The following is a 26982-nucleotide window of genomic DNA, read 5'->3' as shown; positions in this document are numbered from 1 at the left end:
GGGCAGTCAGGAGCAGGTGGTGAGTTATTTGTTTTCAAAGCCTCTGACCTGGTTGTAACCACAGTATGTATATAATTAGTCCAGTGAGTTTCTGTCTAATGGTAACCCCAAGGATGTTGACAGTGGGAATTCAGTCATTGTAATCCAACTGAACATCAAGGGGAAATAGTTAGATTGTCTCTTGTTGGAGATGGCCAATCCTTGTCACTTACGTGCAATGAAGCTTATTTACTACTTGTCAGTCTATGATACTGTTCAAGTTTTGCTGCATTTGAACATGGGATGTTTCTGTATCTGAAGTTGTGAATTGTGCTGAATATTGCACAATCACAAGCAAACATCTCCACTTCTGATCTTAAGACGAAGGGATAGTCATTGATGAAGTAGCTGAAAATGATGGGTGGCATAATGGCTCAGTGGTTAGCACGGCTGCCTCACAGTGCTCGGGATCTGGGTTCAATTCGGGTCATTTTCTGTCTATATGGAGTTTGCAATTCTCCCAGTGTGTGCTTGGGCTTCCTCTGGGTGCTCCGGTTTCCTCCCACAATCCAAAGATGTGCAGGTTAGGTGAACTGGCCATGCTAAATTGCCCACAGTTTTCAAGGATGTGTAGGTTAGGTGTATTAGTCAAGGGTAAATGTAGAGTAATAGGGTAGGGGAATGGGTCTGGGTGGGTTGCTGTCTGGAGGGTCAGTGTGGATTTGTTGGGCCAAATAGCCTGTTTCCAAACTGTAGTGTTTCTATGATTTGGTTAAGGAAATTATTCAGAGGGGCTCTTGTGGTGCAATTTTAGTGTCCCTACCACTGTGGCCTGGGTTCAAGACCCATCTGCACTGTCACAACATCTCTGGATAGGCTGAAGAGAAAATATTGAACTTGAGGAACTCCTGCAGAGAGATTCTGGAGCTGACATGACAGACCTCCAAAATACTGCAACCACATTCCTTTGTGTCAGGCATTCCTGATGAAGGGCTTATGCCTCAAACATCGATTCTCCTGCTCCTCTGATGCTGCCTGACGTGTTGTGCTTTTCTACAACCACACTCTGGACCATGATTTCAACAGTCAAAGCATCTTCCCAAAAACTGTAGTTTGAAGGGAACCTTCATATCAAACTTGGTCAAATGTGGTTTGATGGCAAGAGCAGCCACTCTGACCTCACCTATGGAATTCAAATCTTTTACCTATGTTTGTACCAAGGCTGTAGCTCACCAAGGCCCACTTTATCCCAACTCTCTGTCTTTATTAATTAGGCAATAGTTTATCCATGCTGACATACAAACCCCAGCGTGCTGTGATGCATTATCAAAAACACTTTGGAAATCCAAACAAACTAAAACTACTGATTGCCCTTTAGCTTTCATGCTTGTTACCTCCTCAAAGAATTCTAATAAATTTGCCATACATAATTTCCCCTTTGTGAGGCAAAATGCTGACTCTGCTTGAAAGTATTAGGTATTTTGAAACATCCTGCTATTTCTTAAAATAGACACTAAGATTTTCCAAATGATAGTTGTTAAGCTAAGTGGTCTATTGTTACTTGTTTTTTTAGTTTCACTCTCTTTGTGAATGAGGGTATTATACTAGTTTACCCTCAAAGTTTATATCTTATGTCTCTAATATTTCTTTTTGTTCATCTTGATTGTTAAAATGTTCCCATTCCTTCAGATTACCAATTGCCATACTGCACATTTGTCTTTCAATTTTACACTGTCCTTAACTTTCTTTTGCTAACCTTTTTTAGAATCCCTAACTATATGAAGGAATTTACACAATTAAAGTATATTTGCAACATTGAATTCTTGGCCTTGTTTCTTGGACAAATCTGGAATTTTGCCTCATATGCCTCATATTATTTTCCGATGTCGCAAGAAAGAGTCAAATTTAGTGCATTTACCTCAGTTCTACACGTACTTCTTCTGAATTGTTGCCGTCAATGATGAATATGTTTTTCATGTCTTCATTCAGCATATTACATGCGTAACCAATATTTACAGCTGTCTCTGTAAGAAAAAAATATTCTTTTCTATTTCATAGTTATTTTAAAAAATGCTTTTTCACAGCAAAGTCCAGATGGTTACAAAGCTTTTATTACAGGTATGTTATTTAATACCAGATTTATGTATTAACAGAACTTCAACTCATATCTCAATATCATTAGCACAGGCTTCTTAATTATTATTCGAGAAATACAATTATGTGACTGGCTCTCCAATTAAATATCTAGAATATTAAAATAGCTCGGCAGAATTTTAACTGTCAAAGGAAGACAAAATCAGATACATGTGGGATGTGATGGGATGATGGAATTGTTTGGCCATTAGTGGTCCAGGCCAACATCACCAGCATCGAGGCACTGGCCCTTGATCGCTTACAATGAGCTGGGTAAATCATCCATGTGACCGACACGAGATTCTCTAAGCAGGTGCTCTACTCCCAGCTTCTAAACAGCAGGTGAGCTCAGGTGGACAGAGGAAGTGCTTCAGTCATACCCTGAAGACCTCACTGGCAAAATGCAACTTCTGACATCTAGAAATCATCGGCCCAAAACCATCCAAAGTGGAGGAGGAGCAGCTAGAAAGGAATTGAGCACCTCGAGACTTGTTGTTGGGAAAAAATGGAAGTCAGGCAGAAACAGCTAAAGGGGTGCGCTGCCACACCAATATCCCACCCACTCCTTCCTGAAACCACCACTTACTCCAAGTGTAACAGAATAAAAACTGAAAGAACTACAGATGCTGTAAATCAGAAACAAGAACAGAAATTCCTGGAAAAGCTCAATAGGTTTGGCAGCATCTGCAGAGAGAAATCAGAGTTAACATTTCAGGTCTGATTCAGAACTGGCAGTTCTGAGGAAGGGTCACCGAGTCGTGCTCGTCTGCAAGGGACCACCGATGATATTACCAAAATCTTCCTTTCATTCAACTCATTAGAGCCAGGTTTAGCCTGGGGCAAATAACCACATTCCAGTCATCCCCAAAATGCTACAGAGTTATAGAGTCATAGAGCACAGAAACAAACCTTTGGTCCAACCAGTCTATACCGAACATAATCCCAAACTAAACTAGTTCCACCTGCCTGCTCCTGGTCCATATCCTTCCAAACCTTTCCTTTTCATGTATCCGTCCAAATGTCTTTTAAACACTGTAATTGTCCCCGCATCCACCACTTTCTCAAATTTGGCCTTTTTCCCTCATTACATACATGTTCATTCATACATTTTTGAAAATATATTTCAATCATCTGTTAGAACTTTGACATACATTTCATTGTAATAAAAGATCCAAATAAAAAAATGAGCAAAGTCAGGAACATTGGCAACACAATCATAAATAGATCATTACATAAGAATATTTAAAAAGTCCTGGTTTTCAAGTTTGCTTGCAAAACTGGAAAAGGAATACACATAAGAGACCACATGCATTTATTTTAGATTAGATTAGATTCCCTACAGTGTGGAAACAGGCCCTTTGGCCCAACAAGTCCACACTGACCCTCCAAAAAGTAACCCACCCAGATCCATTCCCCTCTGACTAATGCACCTAACACTATGGACAACTTAGCATGGCCTATTCAGCTGGCTTGCACATCTTTGGACAGTAAGAAGAAACCAGAGCACCCGGAGGAAACCCACACAGACATAGGGAGAATGTGCAAACTCCACACAGACAGTCCCCCGAGGCTGGAATCGAACTGGGGACCTTGGTGCTCTGAGGCAACAGTGCTAACCACTGAGCCACTGTGCCGTGTATGATTTTGTTGGATCATACGTTGAAAAATCAGAAAAAGGTACACTGTGTTTGAAATAGGGGAGACTGCACAAGGAATTGTTTGCCACTTCGAAAATCTAACTGAAGCGTATGAGAAAATACACAGAACCTACCTAGCTCCTTAATGAATTATGCACTATCAAGATAGTTGAGACAGTGGCAGAAATTTGATTCTAATATTGAGAGAAAAAAGTCAGACTTACCAGGTTTTTGAATGGCAACAAACGAATCTCAGCAGTGACTGTCAACTTATTCTTTTTGAATGCGTTAGCATCCCGTTATTATCTAATCTTGTCTCATTGATATGTAGTTTCCCATTCTCCCAAAGCTGGATTAAAAACTAACTTGAAAATCAGAGTGGATAACTGCAATTCCAGCTTGCCGCTTGCTTTGCCAGGCATCCATCTTGGCCACCAGTCACAAACAACTCAGGGTACACTCAATCAGCAGTGACCACCTGTATTCATCACCATTTGGCATTGGGACACATCAGTCTTATCGCTCCCTCATGACACATCTACAATCAGCTTACAATACAGTTCTTTTGTATTGAGGGTACAGAGTGCACCAGCAGCTTTCATTGGGATGCTGCTATTAGCATAGTGAACCAGACTGCAATTATTAGTGAGTCAGTCGGGGAACTGCACAGAGATTAGTTAGAGGTTTGGTCACCCATATGTTGGATCTGTCCATTCAAATTGGTTATTTTTCTTGAGAATGTAATGAGGAGAATTGATCAGGGGAGCCAGTGTATATGATTTACTTAGACCTTCAGAAGGCTTTTGATAAGGTCCCAAATAAAAGATTAGTAAGTAAAATTAAAGTGAATGGGACTGGGAGTAGTTTAATGACACGGATAGAGAACTGGTCAGAAGACAGAAAAACAAAGAGATTAAGAATATAGTTCACTTTCTGTGTGGCAGTCGTGACTAGTGGGAAAGCACAGCAATTAGCGTTTGGACTCCAGATATTCACAATACAGAGGAACCTCGATTATCCGAATGAGATGGGCGGGCACTATTTCGTTCGCATAATTGATTATTCAGTTAATGGATTTTCTCTGGGGCTTAGAGTTTCCTGTGAAGCCTGCTCCCCATTCAAGAGACTAGGCAGCAGCACACGGCGCACATGCCCCCACCCGCCTCCAAACCCTGTCCGCTCTCACCCCTCCCCCCAACCCCGTCCACCCCCACCCCGCCCCCTGCCCGGCCACAATTCCGTCCGAACCTGCCCACCCCACAAACCTCTGCTCTGTACAGGACAATGTTGGGTAATTTTCTGGGAAGGGGGGTGGTTCAGGGTACACCCCTGTGTAGAACTCCAAGGAAAGTGTGTGAGACAGAGGGTGGGTCGTCATTCATTTAGAGATGGTACCTGGACTGTCCAGGACTGTTCTCGGGAGTATTTCAATGAGCCAAGTTCGGTTTTAATCATTGTACTTGTAAACAAAAGACACGATCAGGGTTGAAACAGTTCTGTGACATAATGTTTCTATCGGGACCTCGAGATCTCCTTCGGGTAATCCGATATTCGGATAATCAAGGTTCCTCTGTATATGTTAATGATTTAGGCAAGGTCAATAATTGTAATATTTCCATGTTTGCAGATGTCACAAAGTTGGGTGAGAGGGTGAACTGTGAGGAGGCTGCAGAGTTGAGTATGTGGACAAATCTATGACAAATGAAGTACAATGTAGATAAATGTAAAGCTAACCACTTTGACAGCAAAAACAGGCAGGCAGATTATTAACTGAATCGCAAAAGATTGGGAAAGGAGGAGGTGCAGCAAGATCTGGGTCTCCTTGTAAACCAGTAGCTGAAAGTAAACATGTAGGTACAACAGGCTGTGGAGGCAGCAAGTAGTATGTAGCTGAAAATGTGTTGCTGGTTAAAGCACAGCAGGTCAGGCAGCATCCAAGGAACAGGAAATTCGACGTTTAGGGCCAGAGAAGGGCTCTGGCCCGAAACGTCGAATTTCCTGTTCCTTGGATGCTGCCTGACCTGCTGTGCTTTAACCAGCAACACATTTTCAGCACTGATCTCCAGCATCTGCAGACCTCACTTTTTACTTACAGCAAGTAGTATGTAGACCTTCACAGTGTGAGGACTTGAACACAGGAGCAGAGATATCTTGCTTTAATTGTACATTGTCTTTGTAAGACCACACCTAAACTAGTGGTTGCAGATTTGGTCTCCTTATCTGAGGAAGGATGCTCTGGCTATTGAGGGAGTGGTTATGAGACTGATTTCTGGGATGGCAGGACTTACATATGAAGAGAGAAGATTGGCTAGGAATGGATACAATGGAGTTTAAAGGAATTGGAGGAAGTAGGGAAATCTTGCAGACCCTGGAAAGAAACAGGATGTTCTTGAGGACTGGGGAGTTCAGATTAGGAGTCACAGTCTAAGAATACTAAGAATACTACAGTCTAGGCCATTTAGGATTGAAATATGAAGAAATGTCTTCACTCAGTGAGGGATGAACCTGTGAAATTCTCTGCCACAGAAAGTGGTTGAGCCCAAAATACTGAATGTTTTCAACAGGAGTTAGAAGTAACTCATAACATGAAAATGTACTGGCAACGCAGTAGTGATGTGCTCAGCAGGGAATGTGAGGAAGAAAGCCTTGATTACTTTGTTGCTTTCATACTCATGCAACTCAAAAATGGAAATGCTGGAAATGAACAACGGCTGCGACCACACCCAGAATGGGTTTAGTAAGTGTTTTGTTACTGTCGAAGAAAATGCACTCCATTTGTGAGTCAGCACTTCCACACTACAGGCTGACATCAGTTACAAACAACAGTACCCTACATGTGAAATGCTGCAGTGTCTAATTGTGTGTGGTACAAATACAAGTCACAAACAGTCTTAACCATATCAACGGTCATTAGAGATTGAAAACAGTCATCTTTGTGAAGCAGAGGTGACCTTAAAAGTGGCATTTACAAGCCACTACTCACAAAGATAATCCAAGACCTCATAGGCTGTACAGGGTTATGGAATTGATTTCCTCACCTTGAACTGTAAGTATTCACCACAATGCTCGTACATATAATGAAGCCTTTTTTTTGGGTGCTATGTGGGATGGGGTAGGAGTAAATGCAGCTTCTGCTTGTTTATTGTTAGATTTTGCTGTTGCTAAATAAAAATACATACACATTTTGAACTGTTTTTTGAACGGCTTTCTAGAGACTGCCTGCTCCTGCCCCATAGAACTCACCTTGACTTACCTTGAATTGATTTTTTTGATAGTCACACATTGAACAATGCATTACACTGCGCATTGGTGAAAAAGCAACACTCCCTTAGACAGAGTTCTATGGTGGGATGAGGCTAAAGACAAGTAACCTATGTAGGAATACATTTACAAATGTGCACCTGATTTGTGACAATGCCAACAACCTTTCCTGAGAAGCAATTGTTTTTGGTTCCTCCACAACTCTTTTCGCAGCAGAGAGCAGCAGGAGCTGGGTGGAAGTAAAGTCGGAGCGCAACGTCAGTCGGGAAGTTAAGCGATTGTTATTTGAGTGGGTGTGTTCTAGACCCCAGGCCCTACAAAGTAGGGCCTCTCTCCCACCCTCCTCCTCTAACCTAAATTAAAAGTCCACAGACTTGCCCCAAAAAGAGGGTCCAAGAAAGTTCCTGTGGATTGAAGAGTGAGGCTTTAGCTCAGAAGTCTTTGACAAGGAGGTTGAGTGAAGTGATTACGCCACAGTTGAAGAGGGTGAAGACATGACTACCAAGCTGATTCAGTGTGCTATGTGCTTGATGTGGAGGTCAACGACTCTGGTGTGTCTGGCTCGTATCAGTGTGGAAAGTGTGTGCATGTTCAGCTACTGACAGAGCATATTGCAGCACTGATGAAAGAACTTGAGGACCTTAGGCTCATCCGATCTTTCTGGACAAGACCTTCAGCGAGGCTATTACACCGATCATACCAGAAGAGAGCAGACGATGAGGAAGGCAGAGAGGATACAGGTGCAAGAGATGCCTGGGGAAGTACCTGTCAGGAACAAGTTGAATCTTTTGGAAACAGTGGAGACAAATGACACTGCCAGTCCGCGAGGCGGCCAGATCTGTCAATCAAAGGTTGGTGTGGAGGCAGCGCGGAAGAGTCGGACATCGCACAGAGCCATGGTAATAGGGGACTCCATAGTGAGAGGAACTGACCAGGATTTTTGTGGCAGCAGGCGGGACTTAAGGATGGTGTGTTGCCTTCCTGGTTCCAGGGTTAAAGACATTACATACAGAGTGCAGAACATCCTCAAGGACAAAGGTGAAGAGGCAAAGGTGGTAGTACATGTCGGCACAAATGATGTCAGGAAGAAGAGGAAGAACATATTACAGCGGGACTTTGGAGAACTAGGAACAAGGCTGAAAAGCAGGACGTCCAGGGTGGTTATCTCCGGTTTGCTTCCATTTCCTTCGGCTGGTGAGGCCAGAAACTGGGAGATAATGGACTTGAATGTGTGGCTGGGGAATTGGTGCAGGAAGCAATGATTTAAATTCTTGGATCACTGGGGTATGTTTTGTGGTAAGCATAAATTATACAAGAGAGACGATTTGCACCTTAATAGGTTAGTGACCAGCATTCTGGCAGGCAGGTTTGCTACTGCAACAAAGCTACGTTTAAACTAAGTAGCGGGGTTGGGGGGGACAAACAGGATGTTTAAGAAGGAAATTGGAGGGAAAGTTAGAACAAAGGAAGTCAAGAAAGACAACTGTATCAATAAGGCAGAAAACTCAGAAAGGGATCATGCTGTAAGGTTGAGTGAAATAGGAGTTGATGGGGAGGGTGAGGGCAGTAACAAACTAAAAATACTATACATGAATGCACGAAGCATTAGAAATAAGATGGATGAGCTTGAGGCTCTTTTGGAAATTGGCAGATACGATATTGTGGGGATAACTGGGACGTGGCTTCAAGTGGATAGGGTCTGGGAAATGAATATACAAGGCTACACATGCTTTCATAAGGACAGACTGACATGGCAGAGGGGGTGGGGTGGCCATGTTGGTAAGGGACGATATTCAGTCCCTTGCACAGGGGGACCTAGAATCAGAGGATGTAGAGTCAGTGTGGATAGAGCTGAGAAATTCTAAGGATAAAAAGACCCTCTTGGGAGCTATCTACAGGCCCCCAAACAGTAGTCTGGATGTCGGATGTAAGTTGAATCAGGAGTTGAAATTGGCCTGTCGCAAAGATGTTACTGCAGTTGTTATGGGGGATTTCAACATACAGGTAGACTGAGAGAATCAGGATGGTATTGGACCTCAAGAAAGAGACTTTGTGGAGTGCCTCCGAGATGGATTCTTAGAACAGCTGGTGCTGGAGCCTACTAGGGAGAAGGCAATTCTGGATCTGGTATTGTGCAATGAACCAGAATTGATCATGGACCTCGAAGTGAAGGAGCCATTGGGAAGTTGTGACCATAATCCAAAAAGCTTCAATCTGCAATTTGAGAGGGAGAGGGTACAATCAGAAGTGACAAAGGGAACTGTGGAGCTATGAGGGAGGAGCTGGCCAAAGTTCAATGGTGCAATACCTTAGCACGGATGATAGTGGAGGAACAACAGCGGATATTTCTATGTATAATGCAGCAGATGCAGGATCAGTTCATTCCAAAAAGGAAGAAAGATCCGAGGAGGAGGCATGGGATGCCGTGGCTGATGAGGGAAGTTAAGAAAAATATAAAGTTAAAAGAGAAAAAGTATAACATAGCAAAGATAAGTGGGAAATGGAGGACTGGGAAGCTTTTAAAGAACAACAGAGGATTACTAAGAAGGAAATATGCAGAGAAAAAATGAGGTACGAAGGTAAACTGGGCAGAAATATAAAGGAGGATAGTAAAAGCTTTTTTAGGTATGTAAAAGGCAAAAAAATAGTTAAGAATAAAATTGGGCCCTTGAAGACAGAAACAGGGGAATATATTACGGGGAACAAAGAAATGGCAGAAGAATTGAATTGTTACTTCAGATCTGTGTACACTGGGGAAGACACAAGCAATCTCCCTGAGGTAACAGTGGCTGAAGGACCTGAACTTAAGGGAATTTATATTTGCCGGGAATTGATGTTGGAGAGACTGTTATGTCTGAAGGTTGATAAATCCCCGGGGCCTGATGGTCTAAATCCTGATGGTCTAAATCCCAGGGTACTGAAGGAGGTGGCTCGGGAAATCGTGGATGCGTTGGTGATTATTTTCCAGAGTTCAGTAGATTTGGGATCAGTTCCTGCGGATTGGAGGGTGGCTCATGTTGTACCACCTTTTAAGAAAGGTGGGAGAGAGAAAACAGGAAATTATAGACCAGTTAGTCTGACCTCAGTGGTGGGAAAGATGTTGGAGTCTATTTTAAAGGATGAAATTATGACACATCTGGATAGTAGTAACAGGATAGGACAGAGTCAACATGGATTTTTGAAGCGGAGATCATGCTTGACTAATCTTCTGGAATTTTTTGAGGATGTAACTCTGAAGATGAATGAAGGAGATCCAGTAGATGTAGTGTACCTGGACTTTCAGAAAGCTTTTGGTAAAGTCCCACATAAGAGGTTAGTGAGCAAAATTAGGGTGCATGGTACTGGGGGCAAATTACTAATTTAGATTGAAAGTTGGTTGGCTGATAGGAAACAAAGAGTAGTGATAAACGGCTCCATTTCGGAATGGCAGGCAGTGACCAGTGGGATACTGCAGGGATCAGTGCTGGGACTGCAGCTTTTTACAATATATGTTAATGATATAGAAGATGGTATTAGTAATAACATTAGCAAATTTGCTGATGATACTAAGCTGGGTGGCAGGGTGAAATGTGAAGAGGATGTTACGAAATTACAGGGTGACCTGGACAAGTTAGGTGAGTGGTCAGATGCATGGCATGTTTAATGTGGATAAATGTATGGTTATCCACTTTGGTGGCAAGAACAGAAAGGCAGATTACTACCTAACTGGAATCAATTTAGGTAAAGAGGCAGTACAAAGAGATCTGGGTGTTCTTGTACACCAGTCAATGAAGATAAGCATGCAGGTACAGCAGATAGTGAAGAAGGCTAATCGCATGCCGACCTTCATACAAGAGGGATTGAGTATAGAAGCAAAGAGGTTCTTCAGCAGCTGTACAGGGCCCTGGTGAGACCACACCTCGAGTACTGTGTGCAGTTCTGGTCTCCAAATTTGAGGGAAGACATTCTGGCTATTGAGGGAGTGCAGCGTAGATTCATGAGGTCAATTCCTGGAATGTGGGACTATGCTGAAAGACTGGAGCGACCGGGCTTGTATACTCTTGAGCTTAGAAAACTGAGCGGGGATCTGATTGAGACATATAAGATTATTAAAGGATTGAATACTCTGGAGACAGGAAACATGTTTCTGCTGATGGGTGAGTGCTGAACCAGAGGACACAGCTTAAGGGGTAGACCATTTAGGACAGAGATGAGGATAAACTTCTTCACCCAGAGAGTGGTGGCTGTGTGGAATGCTCTGCTCAGTCTCTGGATTCATTTAAGAAAGAGTTGGATAAAGCTCTCAAGGATAGTGGAATCAAGGGTTATGGAGATAAGGCAGGAACAGGATACTGATTAAGGATGATCAGCCATGATCATATTGAATGGTGGTGCAGACTCGAAGGGCAGAATGGCTTACTCCTGCACCTATTGTCTATAACTCTGTTGTATTCACATCAATCCCTGATCTGCTTACATATCTGTTCCTGGCTATTGGGAGGCCTATAGAATAACCCCATCATTGTAACTGGACTCTTCTTATTCATAAGTCCTGCACATATGGCCTTGCTAGATGAGCCCTCCAAGTTATACTCTCTCAGTACGGCTGTGAAATTTTCCTTAGTCAATAATGTAACTCCTCACTCCTTTTATATCTCTCTCTATCATGCCTGAAATATTTAACCCTGGAACACTGAGGTGCCAGTCCTGCCTTTCTCTCAACTAAGTTTCTGTAATAGCTACCACATTGTAGTCCAGGCCCTGAGTTAATCTGCTATTAAAGGGAATACATTTCAGATCGCCGGTTCTGCCATGGTAATTAACCTGGCCCTGCCTGCTCCTCCTATCAGACTTGCTTGATTTAACTTCTATCTTCTCCTCAATACATTTGCTGATGTACTGTTTCATTTCGTATCCATTGCCACACTCATTTAAACCCTCTGAATTAACAATATCCTTCTTGTTTCACTGACTTTAATTCACAGAATTGTGACAGCTTGAAAGGAGGCCATTTAGTTCATCACATCTGCACTGGCTCCCTGAATAAAATTTCAATTGGTGCCATTTCCCTGCCTTCTCCCTATATTGATGGTGAAGGGCAACTCTTGGTTTGCATCCCTTAATTGGAGGCACAGCTAGGCTTTAAATATGAAGCTGGCAATAGGAAGCCTTGGATAGTTCCATCTGTGGGTAAAACTGTGATACAATGAGTGGGATGCCATGGGCCGTGGTGCTCAGAAATCAGGCAACAATAAAGTGAGAAATCTCGCTTTGTGAGAGAAACTCAATGAAACTCAACAAAATTGACAATTAGTCTATGTCTGGTAAAACTCAGCCCATAATTCTAATAACCAAAAGCAATGATTATTATTTACTGTTCTAGTTTAAGATAGGTGGAACAAGAAACAACAGAAGTTACTTTCACTATTATTGTATGGTGTTGTTTGCCTTTAGATAGCAATCAATCAAAGGTAAATGAGGACCTTTAGTACTTTCATTAAATCTAGCATTTGCTGCAACTTCCCCCTTGCGAATAGTGGGTTTGAAATCCAGTGCACTGTCCCATGGAGTCGTGAAAAAAAGAAACTGTCAGAAATCAAATTACTTTTGAAATGCTAGCTATTTCTTTTTTTCAGTAGCAAATCATAAAATGTATATACCTTGTTTGTCACCTGTAAGGACCCAAATCTTGATATTTGCTTTTGAGAGTGTTTCAATTGTCTGTGGAACACCATCTTGGAGTTTATCTTCAACTGCTGTAGCACCCAACAACTGCAAAAAGAAAAGCTGATGGAAACATGTTGGAAAATAAATTTTCCTAAATCTCTCTCATATAATTGTCCTTGTTTATAAAATTATGAGAGACATGGACAGGGTGGATAGTTGGGGTCTGTTTCCTAGAGTGTAAATGTCAAATTCTAGGGGGCATAGGTTTAACGGGGGAGGGAAAAAGTTTAAAGGAGATAAGCAAGGCAAATCCTTTTTACACAGAGGGTGGTAGGTGCCTGAAATGCAGTGCCAGAGAGATGGTAGAAGCAGATACAAAAGCAATGTTTAAGTTAAAAATCATACAACACCAGGTTATAGTCCAACAGATTTATTTGGAAGGACTAGTTTTCGGAGCGATGCTCTTTCATCAGGTGGTTGTGGAGTATAAGATCTTATATTCCACAACCACCTGATGAAGAAGCAGCGCTCCGAAAGCTAGTGCTTCCAAATAAACCTGTTGGACTATGACCTGCTGTTGTATGATCTTTAACTTTGTAAACCCCAGTCCAACACTGGCACCTCCAAATCATAATGTTTAAAAGGCATTTGAACAGGCACATGAACAAGCAGGGAACAGAGGGATAAAGACCATGTGCAGGCAGATGTGATTCGATTAGAATGGCATCATGGTTATCACAGACATGGTGGGGCAAAGGGCCTGTTTCTGACCTGTGCTGTTATGTTCTGTGTTCTATCACTGTGCTTGAAGGCAAGTATTGGCAGTGTTTTGCTATCATGGAACTGTTTAAGTTTGTTTTATGACAGTAATTATGTGATAGTCTTCAGCTTTTTATTCCAAATATTTATTTTATATATAATGTGCATCATTATTTTTTATCATTTTCCCTACTTCCATCTTTAAGTTGTATTGGTGAAGGATAAACACTGTGCTCTTTCTATTCATTAAGATCCCAATTGCCTGGTGGCAAATTTATGCTGTTACACGCTTGTATATCTAGTAAGTTACACTGCAAGTTTTTTTAGAACTGAGGGATGCAGGGAGAAAAAAAGCCTAACAGTCCATGCTATGAGATGCCACATTCTGACAGTTTCTACACAAACTAATGAATTTACCTTGTTTTACTCATCATGAACAAATTTCTTACAGAATTCCTGAAGTAGACATTAGGCTGCTATTTAATATATGCAAGAAGTCTAAAGCCTAGATGGGCCATCGAATGGGCCTAATGTTAGGAGTTCCTAATCTGTATTGGTATGTTAAAAGTGGGCACAATCGATATTAATTTCTACTCTCTGTTGTTTAGTAATGAGCTTAGGGGTATGAAAGATGTCAGGAATGTAACACTTTACACAGGCGGATGCAGGACATTGTTTGGAATGGCTCATTCTGTAGTGGACATCATGATCATCTAGCTCTCAATTGTGTTTCCAAGTAGATGTCACCAGGCATCTTGGTGAGGATAGGCCACATCTTGGTGAGTATAGGCCTTATCGGGATCATTCTCATGGTGAGCAGCCATGCGCTCTAGATAAGCACAACGGCAAACACATTGGTCTACTCTATCTCTTCATCAACTATTTTCTGTTTCTTGAGAAGGCTCAAGTGGCATATTGCACAATGTCCAAAACACCTTGAGTCTCTGCAACAGCAATGCCTCTGAGAAGGAAGCCTGTGAACCCTCAGAAGATGCATTGACACACCCTCAAACAGCATAGGGACATTTAGTTTGTTGGGAACTCTGGTGAGATGAGGTGAGACATTATCTTTGAGCATGTCACTAGCTTGTCTGGAAGAAGAAATGCCCAAGGTTTCTGGCACTCAAAGGACTGCCAAGGAGTAGGCACTTGAGTCCTGCATAAAAAATGAGCATCCATGCTAAGCCAAACATTGCAAGGGCAACCTTCAGAAAGAACCAGGGGACGATCAGTCAGGTAAACTTGGACCTTGGACCAGATGGCAACCAGACAGTGATCTTTGGTTTTAAAGATAACAAGGTGTGAGATCCAGGTTCTTATTAAGAGAATAATGCCACAAATTATGTAGATAATATTAAGTAGTTTACCGTTAAGTCTTTTTCAATTTCTTCATACAATTCAGACAGTAGTTCTTCACGATTTTCTAATGAAGTACTTGCTTCCTGGTACCGTTCTTGCCAGTTTGTAAAATATACTTTATTTAATTCTTTATATGCCAAGGCTAATGTGCGTAAACCATCACCTGCAAACTCCTATAATTTTGAAATTAGACTTTAGTCTGTGACTACATGGTAACAAAGCTATCCTGTAAAGCAGACATATTGCTCAATGATCTCAAAAACTCTGACAGGATAAATACAATCACAATCCTAGGTTGGAATAATGGGTGCTCATTGAGTAGCTTTAAAAGGGTTGGGGTGTGCGCCAAAGATACTGACTGCTGAGAATGATTCTGAGCATGATGCTGCTGCTGATCTGCCAATATTAACACATGCATCCTCAAAAGAAGTGCCTTACCATGCACTTTCTCCTGTCCTTGCAGGAGAAAGAGGCACATAATACCCTGAAAATGTGGAAGGAATTCAATAGATAAAAAGACACCCATTCTGCAGAATATCATTGTAAAGGTGGAGTAAGTAATGGTAATAGTCAGATCACAGACCAGAAAAATATTGGCATTGGCAAAATGGTACACACAGAAGACAGGGATTGTCAAGGGCAATGTGCTTGTCTTCAGGATGCATTGTATTCAACCTTCTTGACAGTGTGCCGTACAAAATTGTATTGTTTTATCTCCTGCTGTTTGTGATCTCGACCAATCGCCCCATCTGTTGTTGCTGTTATACATATGTACAACATTCCTTTGCTCCACATGTCTCATGTATCTCGACATGACAAGGTCACCATTCACCAAATAACAACGAATGCACCCATAAATTAATGAATCAAAACAATTTAAACAGTTTAAAACTGAATATTACTATTACTGATTTTAATGATGTATTATATATTCACTTACATCAAGATGTGTTGTAGTTATGTCTTTTAATTGTTGAGATGAAGCACTAAGTCTCTCAAACACAATGGTGTCAGCCCCCTTACAGTATAAATATAGATTCCCATCAGGATGTCGAACTAAACAACAAAATAAAGCATGAGGTCAACAAATGAATATTGCACATTACTCACAACCTCAATGTAAAATGATTTATATTTATTTCAAAAATAACAAACTCACCTACGACAGACATTCTTTTCCTTACATTATCAAAGTCCAGAATAGAAAGCAATTCATAGACTACAGTTTTACCCATTTCAACTAGAGTTATTGTCTCAGGGGTACGGGACAAGAAAACAAAGCCAAAATTTCTTGCTGCAGTGACAAGTGCACCTTCATCTGGAGACTGAGCCTGATATATCAGGGTACCTTCAGGAAAAAGGAAAGCATGTTATAAAGTGATATACATCAGAGAAAATTGCAGTTACATCTAATACCAAAGGGTTAAAGTTGATTATTCAGGGGTTAATTAATTAAATAGAGATCGATGTTTTTATTCAGAGAGCAGTACAGGCGTGAAATACCCTGATTGTAACAATAGTAGACTTGCCAACTTTCAGGGCATTTAAATTGTCATTACATAAACATATGGATGATAATGGAATAGTGTAGGCTAGATGGATTTCAGACTGGTTTCACAGGTCGGCGCAACATCAAGGGCTGAAGGGCCTGTACTGCGCTGTAATGTTCTATGTTCTAATATAATTTACTTCTTACAAAAATACAGTAGATTTTATATAGAGTCATAGAGATGTATAGCATATAAACACACCCTTCAGTCCAACTCGTCCATGCTGACCAGATATCCCAACCCAATCGAGTCCCACCTGCCAACACCCGGCCCATATCTCTCCAAACCCTTCTTATTCATCTACCCATCCAAATGCCTCTTAAATGCAATTGTACCAGCCTCCAGCACATCCTCTGGCAGCTCATTCCATACACATACCACCCTCTGCATGAAAAAGTTGCCCCTTAGGTCTCTTTTATATCTTTCCCCTCTCACCCTAAACCTATGCCCTCTAGTTCTGGACTCCCCGACCCCATTTATCCTATCCTATTTATCCATGCCCCTCATAATTTTGGAAACCTCTATAAGGTCACCCCTCAGCCTCCAACGCTCCAGGGAAAACAGCCCCAGCCTGTTCAGCCTCTCCCTATAGCTCAAATCCTCCAAACCTGGCTGTTCAATAGATAGCATTTCTTTAAAATGTTAATTTGATTGCATTACGCATTCTGCAGTTTCCTGCAGTTCTGCTATGCTAGTTATCACACAAAAAATCTGAGATTTTGCTAACACAAGGTAAGTAAGAAGATTAATCTGAGAAATGGTTGGGATATGCCGGATGGCGGTGGCAAAGGATGAGGGCAGTGGCAGTAAGCGATGAGGTGGCACTGAAAGATGGGGGCGGCAATAGTCAGGGCCGCGAGGGATAGTAGCAGCAGTGATGTGGCAGTCAGGGTTAAAACTTTATGAGTGGCAGCAAAGTCTGGCATGCCCAGGTAGATCTTAGCCCATGTGGATGAAAGCATGCTCTGTGCGGGAGGGAGCAAGCCCTCTTGGGGAAACCCAACTTGGAACATCTGCAGTCCCATGACTCAAGAAGGGACCATAATGTTTGCCATTTTAACTTTGATTTCTTTATTTCTCTATTTCTGTAACTAAGATTTTGTACCTAAGATGGTGCCGTGTGTGGTGACATTGCATAATTTTTGTTATACTCTAGTACCTTGTGCTTGTGTACACATTACAATAAAACCTAAGTCTAAATATCCTGCTTCTTCTCATCACAGGAAGGTAAAAAGAAGCTGAAACTTAGCACTTGCCATATCCAAACAGTAGTTTCTGCCTCATATTTGCTGCCAGCCACCTCCTTAATTATGGTTATGTTTAAGTCATGCTGTTGACAAAGCCATCGCACTGTTATTTTTAAATTTTAATCATCATCTCACCATTAGCCCTGTAAATGGTCTGATTTGTCGTTTATTGATTATTGCTGAAAAATTACCTATTTTGTTAAATGTTTTGTTTTGCATTCATCAGAGTAATTCTCATGAACTTCAAAGAGAAAACAATCTTTCTATCCTGCAATTCTCTAGTTCATTTGTCAGGGCAATGCCTTTCCCAATCAAAGTCAAGATTAGAGTGGTGCTGGAAAAGTACAGCAGGTCAGGCAGCATCCAAGGAGCAGGAGAGTCGACTCTTCTGCTCCTCGGATGCTGCCTGACCTGCTGTGGTTTTCAAGCACCACTCTAATCTTGACTTTGATTGGGAAAGGCATTGCCCTGACAAATGAACTAGAAAATTGCAGGATAGAAAGATTGCTTGCTCTTTGAAGTTCATGAGAATTACTCAGATGAATGCAAAACAAAACATTCTAATCTCTAGCATCTGCAGTACCCACTTCCACCTTTTCCGATCAAAATCATCATGCCTTGTTTAAATTTAAGTAAAGATTGGACATTAGCTCTCAGTAATCATCTAACTAATGCAATGGCCATGGCAACAGCTCTACCAATGAAGGTCCACTTGCTAATCAATCAGCCTGCTCTTCTCATCCTGTTAATAAAAAGATTATTTTCCCATTGTAAGTTATCCTGATAAATGTAAGACAAAATTATTCAAGCCCTCTTTGGTCCATCAAGGCTGAGGTGGGTCGGAGAGTGATAATGAAATATGAGGCCTTTAAGGTACTGCAGTGGTTTGAACAAAATGTAAACATTGCTAAAAGGAGACAAGAATTAAATATTTAATCTTGTATTCATCAGGACTAGAATGCAAGAAATATACTTGAAAAAAAGGGACCACAATTTATACAGCATGAGAAGGTGGTGCTCATTGATTGGGGAACCATTGGAATGGCAATGCAGCAGGAACAGATCACTATTCATTATCATTCTCAGAATAGGCAGGTAGATACTGATTGGTCATGGGATTGCTATGGGAGTGCAGTAAATATCGGCAGTCTCCATGTGTTACTTGTGTTCAATTTATGTACAAATTCTTTTTGCCAACATAAAACAGAGTCTAGTTTATTAATATATGTAGCTCTAGCATGTGCAAATGCATTACACTACAAACCTGGCAGGTAATCTTTAAATTGATTTTTGGTATTGTTCAGATTATTTAAAAAATGGTATCAATAGCAGAATCATAGATAATAGTGGATACATGGAGCACAGATGTCTCACAAGATTATCAATAAGATTGATCCTGTAGCCAGTGGAACTGCATGACTCCCAACGTGTATATCACCCAGTATAGTAGCATAGAACCCTACTGGCTGATTTCTCGACTAATATACCAAGGATAGGCAGCCTATTTGATTGCTGCATTTCAATGGTAGATGCGAGTGAGGATGAGGTTTATTAAGCTGTGCAAAGAAATTCTTTAATGTAGCTCTGAACTGAAATATCACAATGGTCATATATCAAAAGTATGCAAATTAGTGGTCATTTCATTTAAGACACACTATCATAGTTAGCAACAAAGGTTTGAGCAAGAGTTCAGCCTAGACAGGATCCCACGGCAATGCTAGCTATTTGTACATACATGGCACCACTGAAACAAAATTTAACTACATGAATTACAAAGTTCCTGAATTCCCTGAAAACAGATTCAAATAATGTGGACATCTAGGTTTGACCCCTGACAAAGGCAGACATACCAGAAATATACAAAGGATCAGGATCTTCAACTTTCCAGAGAAATTGGGATATGGCTCAGCTAGCAATACCCACATCTCACAAGTGAATAAAAATCTAAATCCTACAGCAGGGAAGAAACGTGGAAGACTCAGAGTACCAGTATTCAATATAATGAAGGCTTCTGGTTGAGTTAAGAGTAACTGATATCATTGACAGGCAGGTCCAGTGACCAGATGGCAAAGTTTAATGTAACTGGCAACAGAACCAGAGGACAGGTGACAGAGTTTTAATATAATGAGTTGCTATGAGCTAAATATACTGTCATAAGGAATGGTGGAATTATAATTTATATAAAGGGACTGGATTTAAAATCAGAAAGGAACATTTTCAAAGCCAGAAAAAAGAGAAATAAAGAAAACGGTTCATTCATTTGTCCTAAAGTCTAACTTGTAATTGACTTCTCTTTATATTGCAATAATATCTTTTTGCTTTTGCGTCATAAGTCAATGCATATTCAGTAGTTTCTAAAGCCCAGTGAATACAAGCCTAATCATCCCAATCTTTCCCGCAACAGTCCTGTCAGCCCAGAAACGAGACTGATGAACATTTGATGCACTCCATCAATGACAAGTGTATCCTTTCTTTGTTATGAAGATCAAAACTGCACACAACACTCCAGGTGTGGTCTCACCACAGACCTATACATCTCTAGTAAAACATCCTTGCTCCTGTACTCAAATCGTCTTGCAATAAAGGCCAACATGCCATTTGTCTTCCAAACTGCTTGCTGAACCTACCTGCTTCCTTTCAGTAAGTGTGTACAAGGACACTCAGGTCTAGAGTACATCAACATTTCCCAAGCTATCATTAAATAATACACTGCTATTCTGTTTTCTTTCTGACTAAAGTATATAACTTCACACTTATTCACATTATATTGTGTCTGCCATGTAATTGACCTCTCACCTAACTTGTCTGACTTGAAACCTCTTTACATCCTCCTCACCACTTACAAATCACCTACTTTTGTGACATCAACAAATATGGTAATTTTACATTTGATTCTCTCATCTAAATCATTGATATATATGATGAATAGCAAGGGCCCGAGCACTGATTCCTGCGGTACTCTTCTTATCACTGTCTTCTACTCTGAAAAACACCCATTTTTTCCTACTCTGCTTCCTGTCTACCAACCAGTTTCAATCTATACCAGTACACTACCCTAAATATCCTGTGCTTAAATTTATATACTAGCCTCTTGTGTGGGATTGTGTAAAAGCTTTCTGAAAATCCAAACACATATAATTCACATTGATTAACTTTATTGAATCTTTTGACATTTTCTAAGTGTTCTGTTATCCCATCCTTTACAATGTGGCTTAGCATTTTCCAACTGCTGATGTTAGGCTCACCTGTTTGTAATACCTTATTTTTTCTCTCCCTTTCTTTTCAGATAGTGGGGTTACATTTGCCACCCTCCAATCTGCTGAGAGTGTTCCAGAATGTAAAATTTTTTTTTAGAAGAAAGCAACCAATGCATCCAGTAATTTCATGGCTACCTCCTTTAGAACACAGAGTTGTAAATTATCACACACTGGGGCTTTATTAGCTTTCAGCCCTATTAGTTTATTCAGCACTTTAGTTCCTGTTTCTCATAAGATTCTTCAATTCCTAGCATTTCTAGGAAATAGTAAGTGTCTTCTCCCATGAACACAGGCTTGAAGTAAATGCTTAATTACTCTCCTGTTTACTTGCGCTCCATTACAATTATTCTGTTTCAGATGTAAGGAGCCTACATTTGTCTTCACTAATCTTTTTCTTTTTACATACTTATAGATGCCTTTACAGTCTGCTTTTATGTTCCTTGCAAGTTTATTCTTATACTGTATGTTCTCATCTTAATAACTTTCTTGGTCCACCTTTGCTGAACTTAAAATATTCCCAACTATCAGGCTAACCAATACTTTTAACAAATTTATATGGCTCCACTTTGATCTAATATTATCCTTAATTTATTTTGTTAGCCATGGTTGAGCCATTGTTTTATGCGTTTTTGTGCCAGAAATGAATGCACAACTGTTGCAATATACGTGTTTCTTTGTTAAATACTGTCAATTTGCCCTCCAACATCATGCCTTTTTTATAACTATCTAATATATTGTAATGACTTGGAAGTGCCAGTGTTGGACTGAGGAGAACAAAGTTGAAAATCATACAACACCAGGTTGTAGCTCAACAAGTTAATTTGGAAGCACTAGCTTTCGGAACGCTACTCCTTCCTGTCAACTACCCGATGAAGGAGTGGTGCTCCAAAAGCTAATGCTTCCAAATAACCTGTTGGGATTATAATCTGGTGTTGCGTGATTTTGAACTTAATATATTGTAGACAACTTTTTCCTTTGCGGTATCCTATGTTTAGATTTCGGACCCTAGATTTGAATTTGACCACTTTGCTTTCCATCCCAATGAAGAATTGCATTATGCTATGATCGCTCTTCTCTAAAAGAACCTGCATAACAAAACAGCTAATTAACTCCTGCTCATTGCACAGTAACAAATCTAGGATAGCTTGTTCCCTAGTTGGTTCCTTAATGCCTTGATCTATAAAAACATCTTGTATACACACAAGGAATTCATCCACTACAGTATTATTACTGGTGTGGTTTGCCAAGCCTCTATAGATAAAAGTAATCCATGATATGTAGCACTCCACTATATGTTGCTCTAATTTCCTTTGTTTTTGTACTGTTCATCTTACTCATACTGTTTGGAGGAGGCCCATAACCAAATCCCACAAATGTCCACCTTTGTTGCTTCTTAGCTCTACCTACTTTTTTTTATTTGCTCAAAGGATGTGGGGATTAACGGCTTAGCTAACATTTATTGACCATTCTTAATTTCCAGGAGGTAAGGGTCAGCCATATTGCTTTTGGCCTCAAGTCACATGTAAGCCGGACCAGATAAAATTGGCAGATTTCCTTCTGTAAAAGAAATTAGTGAACCAGATAGGTTTTTACAACGATCAACAATAGTTACATGGTTGCCATTAGACTAGTTTTTCATTCCAGATTTTAACTAAATTCAAATTTCACCATCTGCCATAGTTCATGTCCCTCTTCGCGAGTTTGGATCACTAGTCCAGTGACATTACCACTGATTAGTTTTCTAGCTCAATATCCTTTGTTACTATTACACTTATGTTGTCTTTTGCTAACAATACCACTCCATCAGACCTTTCCTAAAGATTGAATATCCCTGGATGTTGATTGCTGGCTTTGGTCACCTTGTAGCCCTAACACTGTAATTGTAATCACATTATACCTGTTTTCAATTACTAGCTGTGTTAATTTAACTACCTTACTGTTAATGCTACATGCATTCAGATACTGTAACTTTACATTTCTCTTCCTAATGAATTTTTAACATAAATTTTTCATACAATAGCCCTACATGTTACCAGCCTTCATTTCCTCTGACTCCATTTTTGCTTTCTATTTTTCTACCTTTCATTTCCATCTTTGTTTTCCTTACTCTTTTCTCCCACACAGAACTAACACATGTCCCTAAATGCTTTGCCAGGATATTGGTCCTCATCCTCCTGGGGTGAAGCCTCTTCAGCTTGAACAGGCCTCATCTTCCCCAGAATCAAACCCAATGCCTTAAAAATTCAAATGCCTCCCATCCACATCACCTTTCTAGTCATGCAATCCTATTAATTAATTCACTAGCATATAGCATGGGACATAACCCTGAAATTACGAATTTGCATTTCAATTTATTTCCTAACTTTCTATGTTTTACCTGAAGGACTCCATCCCTCTCTTGTGATGATACTATGGCTTTAAGAGGTATATTTTGTTCTGGATTGAGGCAGATGTGCCGAACAGTCTGTTCCAAGCCAATAAACAGCATGTGGGGTCATGGGGCTTGTTTTTTTTAAAGTTGGAATAAAATAGAAAGAGCATGAATAGGTAGAGTCAGGCTTGCACAGAACCAAGATTTTGATTCAGTTTTCAGTTGTTATTGGGGTTCTGAAAGATTGAAAGATTGGAGAGACTGGGCTTGTATACCCTTGAGTTTAGAAGGCTGAGAGGGGATCTGATTGAGACGTATAAGATTATTGAAGGATTGGACACTCTGGAGGCAGGAAGCATGTTTCCGCTGATGGGTGAGTCCTGAACCAGAGTACACAGTTAAAAAATAAAGGGTAGGCCATTTAGAACAGAGTTGAGGAGAAACTTCTTCACCCAGAGAGTGGTGGGTGTGTGGAATGCTCTGCCCCAGAAGACTGTGGAGGCCAAGTCTCTGGACTTCAAGAAAGAGTTGGATAGAGCTCTTAAGGATAGTGGAATTAAGGGTTATGGGGATAAGACAGGTACAGGATACTGATTCAGGATGATCAGCCATGATCATAATGATTGGTGGTGCTGGCTCGATGGCAGAATGGCCTACTCCTGCACTATTGTCACACATCTCTCCCTGCTACAGTAAAACACTTGAATTCTCTGTCTCTGCCAGAGTTTCTCTTGATGTTCTTTCCTATTGGACTGGAGAAACATTGAATGTGAGACAATCTACTGTATTTGCCTTGTCAAGAAGGAGTTTATGGGAAGTTATTATTTTGGAACAATACTGTATAGTATACAATATTGCTGATTAGTAGTTAAATAATCTATTATTGTATTAAGTTTTCCAATAGAGTTAAAGTTGTACCAATTTTTCTTTCTTTTGTTTGTAGCTTAACTATAGAGTAAGAATAAAGCATGTTTTGCTTAAAGCCAAGTAGTATAACCAATTGAATTATCTCTGGAACACAGCACCTCACACTTACCTTTAAGCAAGATAAAAGTTAGATTCTAGGCTATGTCCTGATATATTTGAGGGGGGTTTTGTATGGTCCATAATACTCTTATCTAATTTGTTGGAACTTACATGAATCAGACTTCTGCCTGTTTACCCTTGCCCTTCAGAGTCTGCATGTAGATACTTAATGACATCTTTGACATCTCTGGCAGCAGAGAGACAATATACCATACTAGTGTTGTATGTTGTATCTGTTGCCCCTATGTTAGAATTCCCAATAGCTATTGCTCTCCCACTCATTTTTTTCCCCTCAGTCTCTGCAGCTGCATAGTCCAACAGATTTGGCCTTCACTGCAGTCCCCTGGGAAACCATCTCCGAGCACTATTCAAAATGGAAAATCTATTGAAAAGGGAGATGAATCTCAGGATAGCTGTACTACCTGCCTAATGCTTTTACACTGTTTGGTGGTCACACTTTCTCTTTCTGCACGTGCACTCATTATTTGTGGTATGACCATCTCACGGTATATACTCCATAAAGGCACAACTTTCAGGAGGCTCCATTGGATATCACTGGAAAGGAGACACACCGTTGAAGTTTTTTGTCTTGCACTCATCACAACAGATGTAAGAACACAAATTTCAAACAGAACAATAAATTATATTACATGAGAAAAGGGTGCTCTAAGGTTGGCAAATGGACTCTGGTTGAGGTGTTACTGTGAATAACATACCAGTAAGTTATCCGTCAGGATTTTACTTAAATTTTAAAAATGCAACATGTTGTTGGTTGATCAAAGCATTGCTGCAGGATATTCTTTTTATTTACTCATTCATGAGATGAGGGCGTCGCTGGCTAGGTTAGCATTCTTTGCCCATCCCTGATTTCCCAGAGGACAGATAAGAGTGCAGCTCATTGCAATGGTTCTAGAGTCACACGTAGACCAGACCAGGTAAGGATGACAGGTTTCCTTCCCTAAAGGGTATTAGTGAAACAGACAAGTTTTTTTCAACAACTGACATTGGTTTCATGGTCATCATTGGACCCTTAAATGCAGATTTTTATTGGATCTAAATTCCACCATCTGTCATGGTGGGCTTTGAACCTGGATGCCCAGAACATCACCTGGGTCTCTAGATTAATAGCTCAGCAATAATACTACCAGGCTGCCACTTCTCTCCAAATACACTAGGAAAGAGCTGCCTCCATACTTCTATTTATTTGAAAAAGGTACAGTATTTTGACCTATTCATTGTGTTATCTTTTGTGATAAATGAGCCACATTGTGAGCTTGTCTTAAATTAAACATTAATATAATTCTTCGTATACTTGGGATTGTTTGGTAAGAATAGATTAGATTCCCTATAGTGTGGAAGCAGGCCCTTCAGCCCAACCAGTCTACACCGACCCTACGAAGAGTAACCCATTCAGACTTATTTTCCTCTGACTAATGCACCTAACACTATGGGCAATTTAGCATGGCCAATTCACCTGACCTGCACATCGTTGGACTGTGGGAGGAAACCGGAGCGCCCGGAGGAAACCCACGCAGACACAGGGAGAATGTGCAAACTCCACACAGACAGTCGTCCAAGGCTGGAATTGAACCTAACGCTGTGAGGCAGCAGTGCTAACCACTGAGCTACTGTGCCATCTAAGTGCTATCTAATTATGGAATCACATCTCATTTTGGCCACCACATTCTGAGTTTTGCAAGTAAGGACTGGTTGAGTACAATCAGTACTCAGTTTACTGTGAACAGACCAAATGGGGTTTGATTTAATCCACTATTCATTGGAACATACTGTCTACATATCTGCATCACACTGGAACTGAAATTCATATGCTACATTAGTCATTTGTGTGGTAGGTGGAATGTCTTTTGGGCTTGATAGCAGCATACTCTTTAGAGATAATGCTGTGGCATAGTTGTATTAAATTGTTTCATCTTTGCTCAAAGTTTTGACATACCTTAGCCTTTGAGAGTAATCTGAAGTAGACTGGACACTTTCCATGAGCAAAAATGATAGCTTATGGCTTATTCATGAGTGATATATATCAAACACTAAACTGATTGGGATAGCCACTAACCCCATAGGATAGCTCTGATGCATTCTATTTTGACATCAATCTCACCCAATGTGCCAAAGATTTGGGCCCTAATTATGGGTTTGCTGATAAGGCCAATTTAGCAATGCATGGCACTAGTAGGAATCCCAACATGTAGACTGACCAGTGAAGGCAGACTGTAGTAGAAATCACAGTAACAAATTTCTCAGCTACCACATAAAAAAAACCTTGTGAGACTGCTCCATTTTAAAACTGAATCTGAAATAGGTTGGAGCCATGAAGGTGTAGAAGAAACTTCTTAAAGTAGCTGCAGTTACAAATATAGCAAACATATCATCCACATATCAGAAAGATACATCAGGTAAGTTAGAGGTCATTCCAATGAAAATGCATTTCTCATCAAGCCAATGAAAATGTTAGCAAGACCTGAACCTAAACTGGATCAACTGACAACACCATCTAACTGGGGATACATAATATTAATAAAGCAGAAGTCAACTGCAAGAGTTGCTGATAAAGTAATTAAGTTAATATAGTTTCAGACAATGGAGGCACATCTAGATGGTCATGACATAGTGACAAGCACAATGACTATGGTTTCCTTGAGTGGCATGTTAGTGAATAGGTTCATAAGGTCAAATGAACACTTGGACATTCCACTGCTATTGATATGCATGCATTATATAGTCTTTGTAGCTGGAAGA

At 40.5% G+C, this 26982-nt stretch overlaps 1 protein-coding gene across 1 annotated transcript in view; it reads right to left on the bottom strand.

The window, feature by feature from the left end:
* Positions 1-26982, bottom strand: part of atp8b5b (ATPase phospholipid transporting 8B5b) — a 206312-nt gene that overhangs the window by 47145 nt on the left and 132185 nt on the right. The window contains exons 15-19 of the mRNA XM_060849059.1: positions 15934-16122; positions 15715-15830; positions 14783-14947; positions 12650-12761; positions 1898-2003 (exon numbers count right to left, since the gene is read on the bottom strand). Of these exons, the coding sequence (XP_060705042.1) occupies positions 1898-2003; positions 12650-12761; positions 14783-14947; positions 15715-15830; positions 15934-16122 (688 nt within the window). The remainder of the gene's footprint in view (positions 1-1897; positions 2004-12649; positions 12762-14782; positions 14948-15714; positions 15831-15933; positions 16123-26982) is intronic.

Source organism: Hemiscyllium ocellatum, chromosome 1 (genome assembly GCF_020745735.1).
Source record: "Hemiscyllium ocellatum isolate sHemOce1 chromosome 1, sHemOce1.pat.X.cur, whole genome shotgun sequence".
NCBI classification, from domain to species: domain Eukaryota; kingdom Metazoa; phylum Chordata; class Chondrichthyes; order Orectolobiformes; family Hemiscylliidae; genus Hemiscyllium; species Hemiscyllium ocellatum.
The sequence above is the reverse complement of the archived record's forward strand: the minus strand, read 5'-3'. Positions and strand labels throughout refer to the sequence as shown.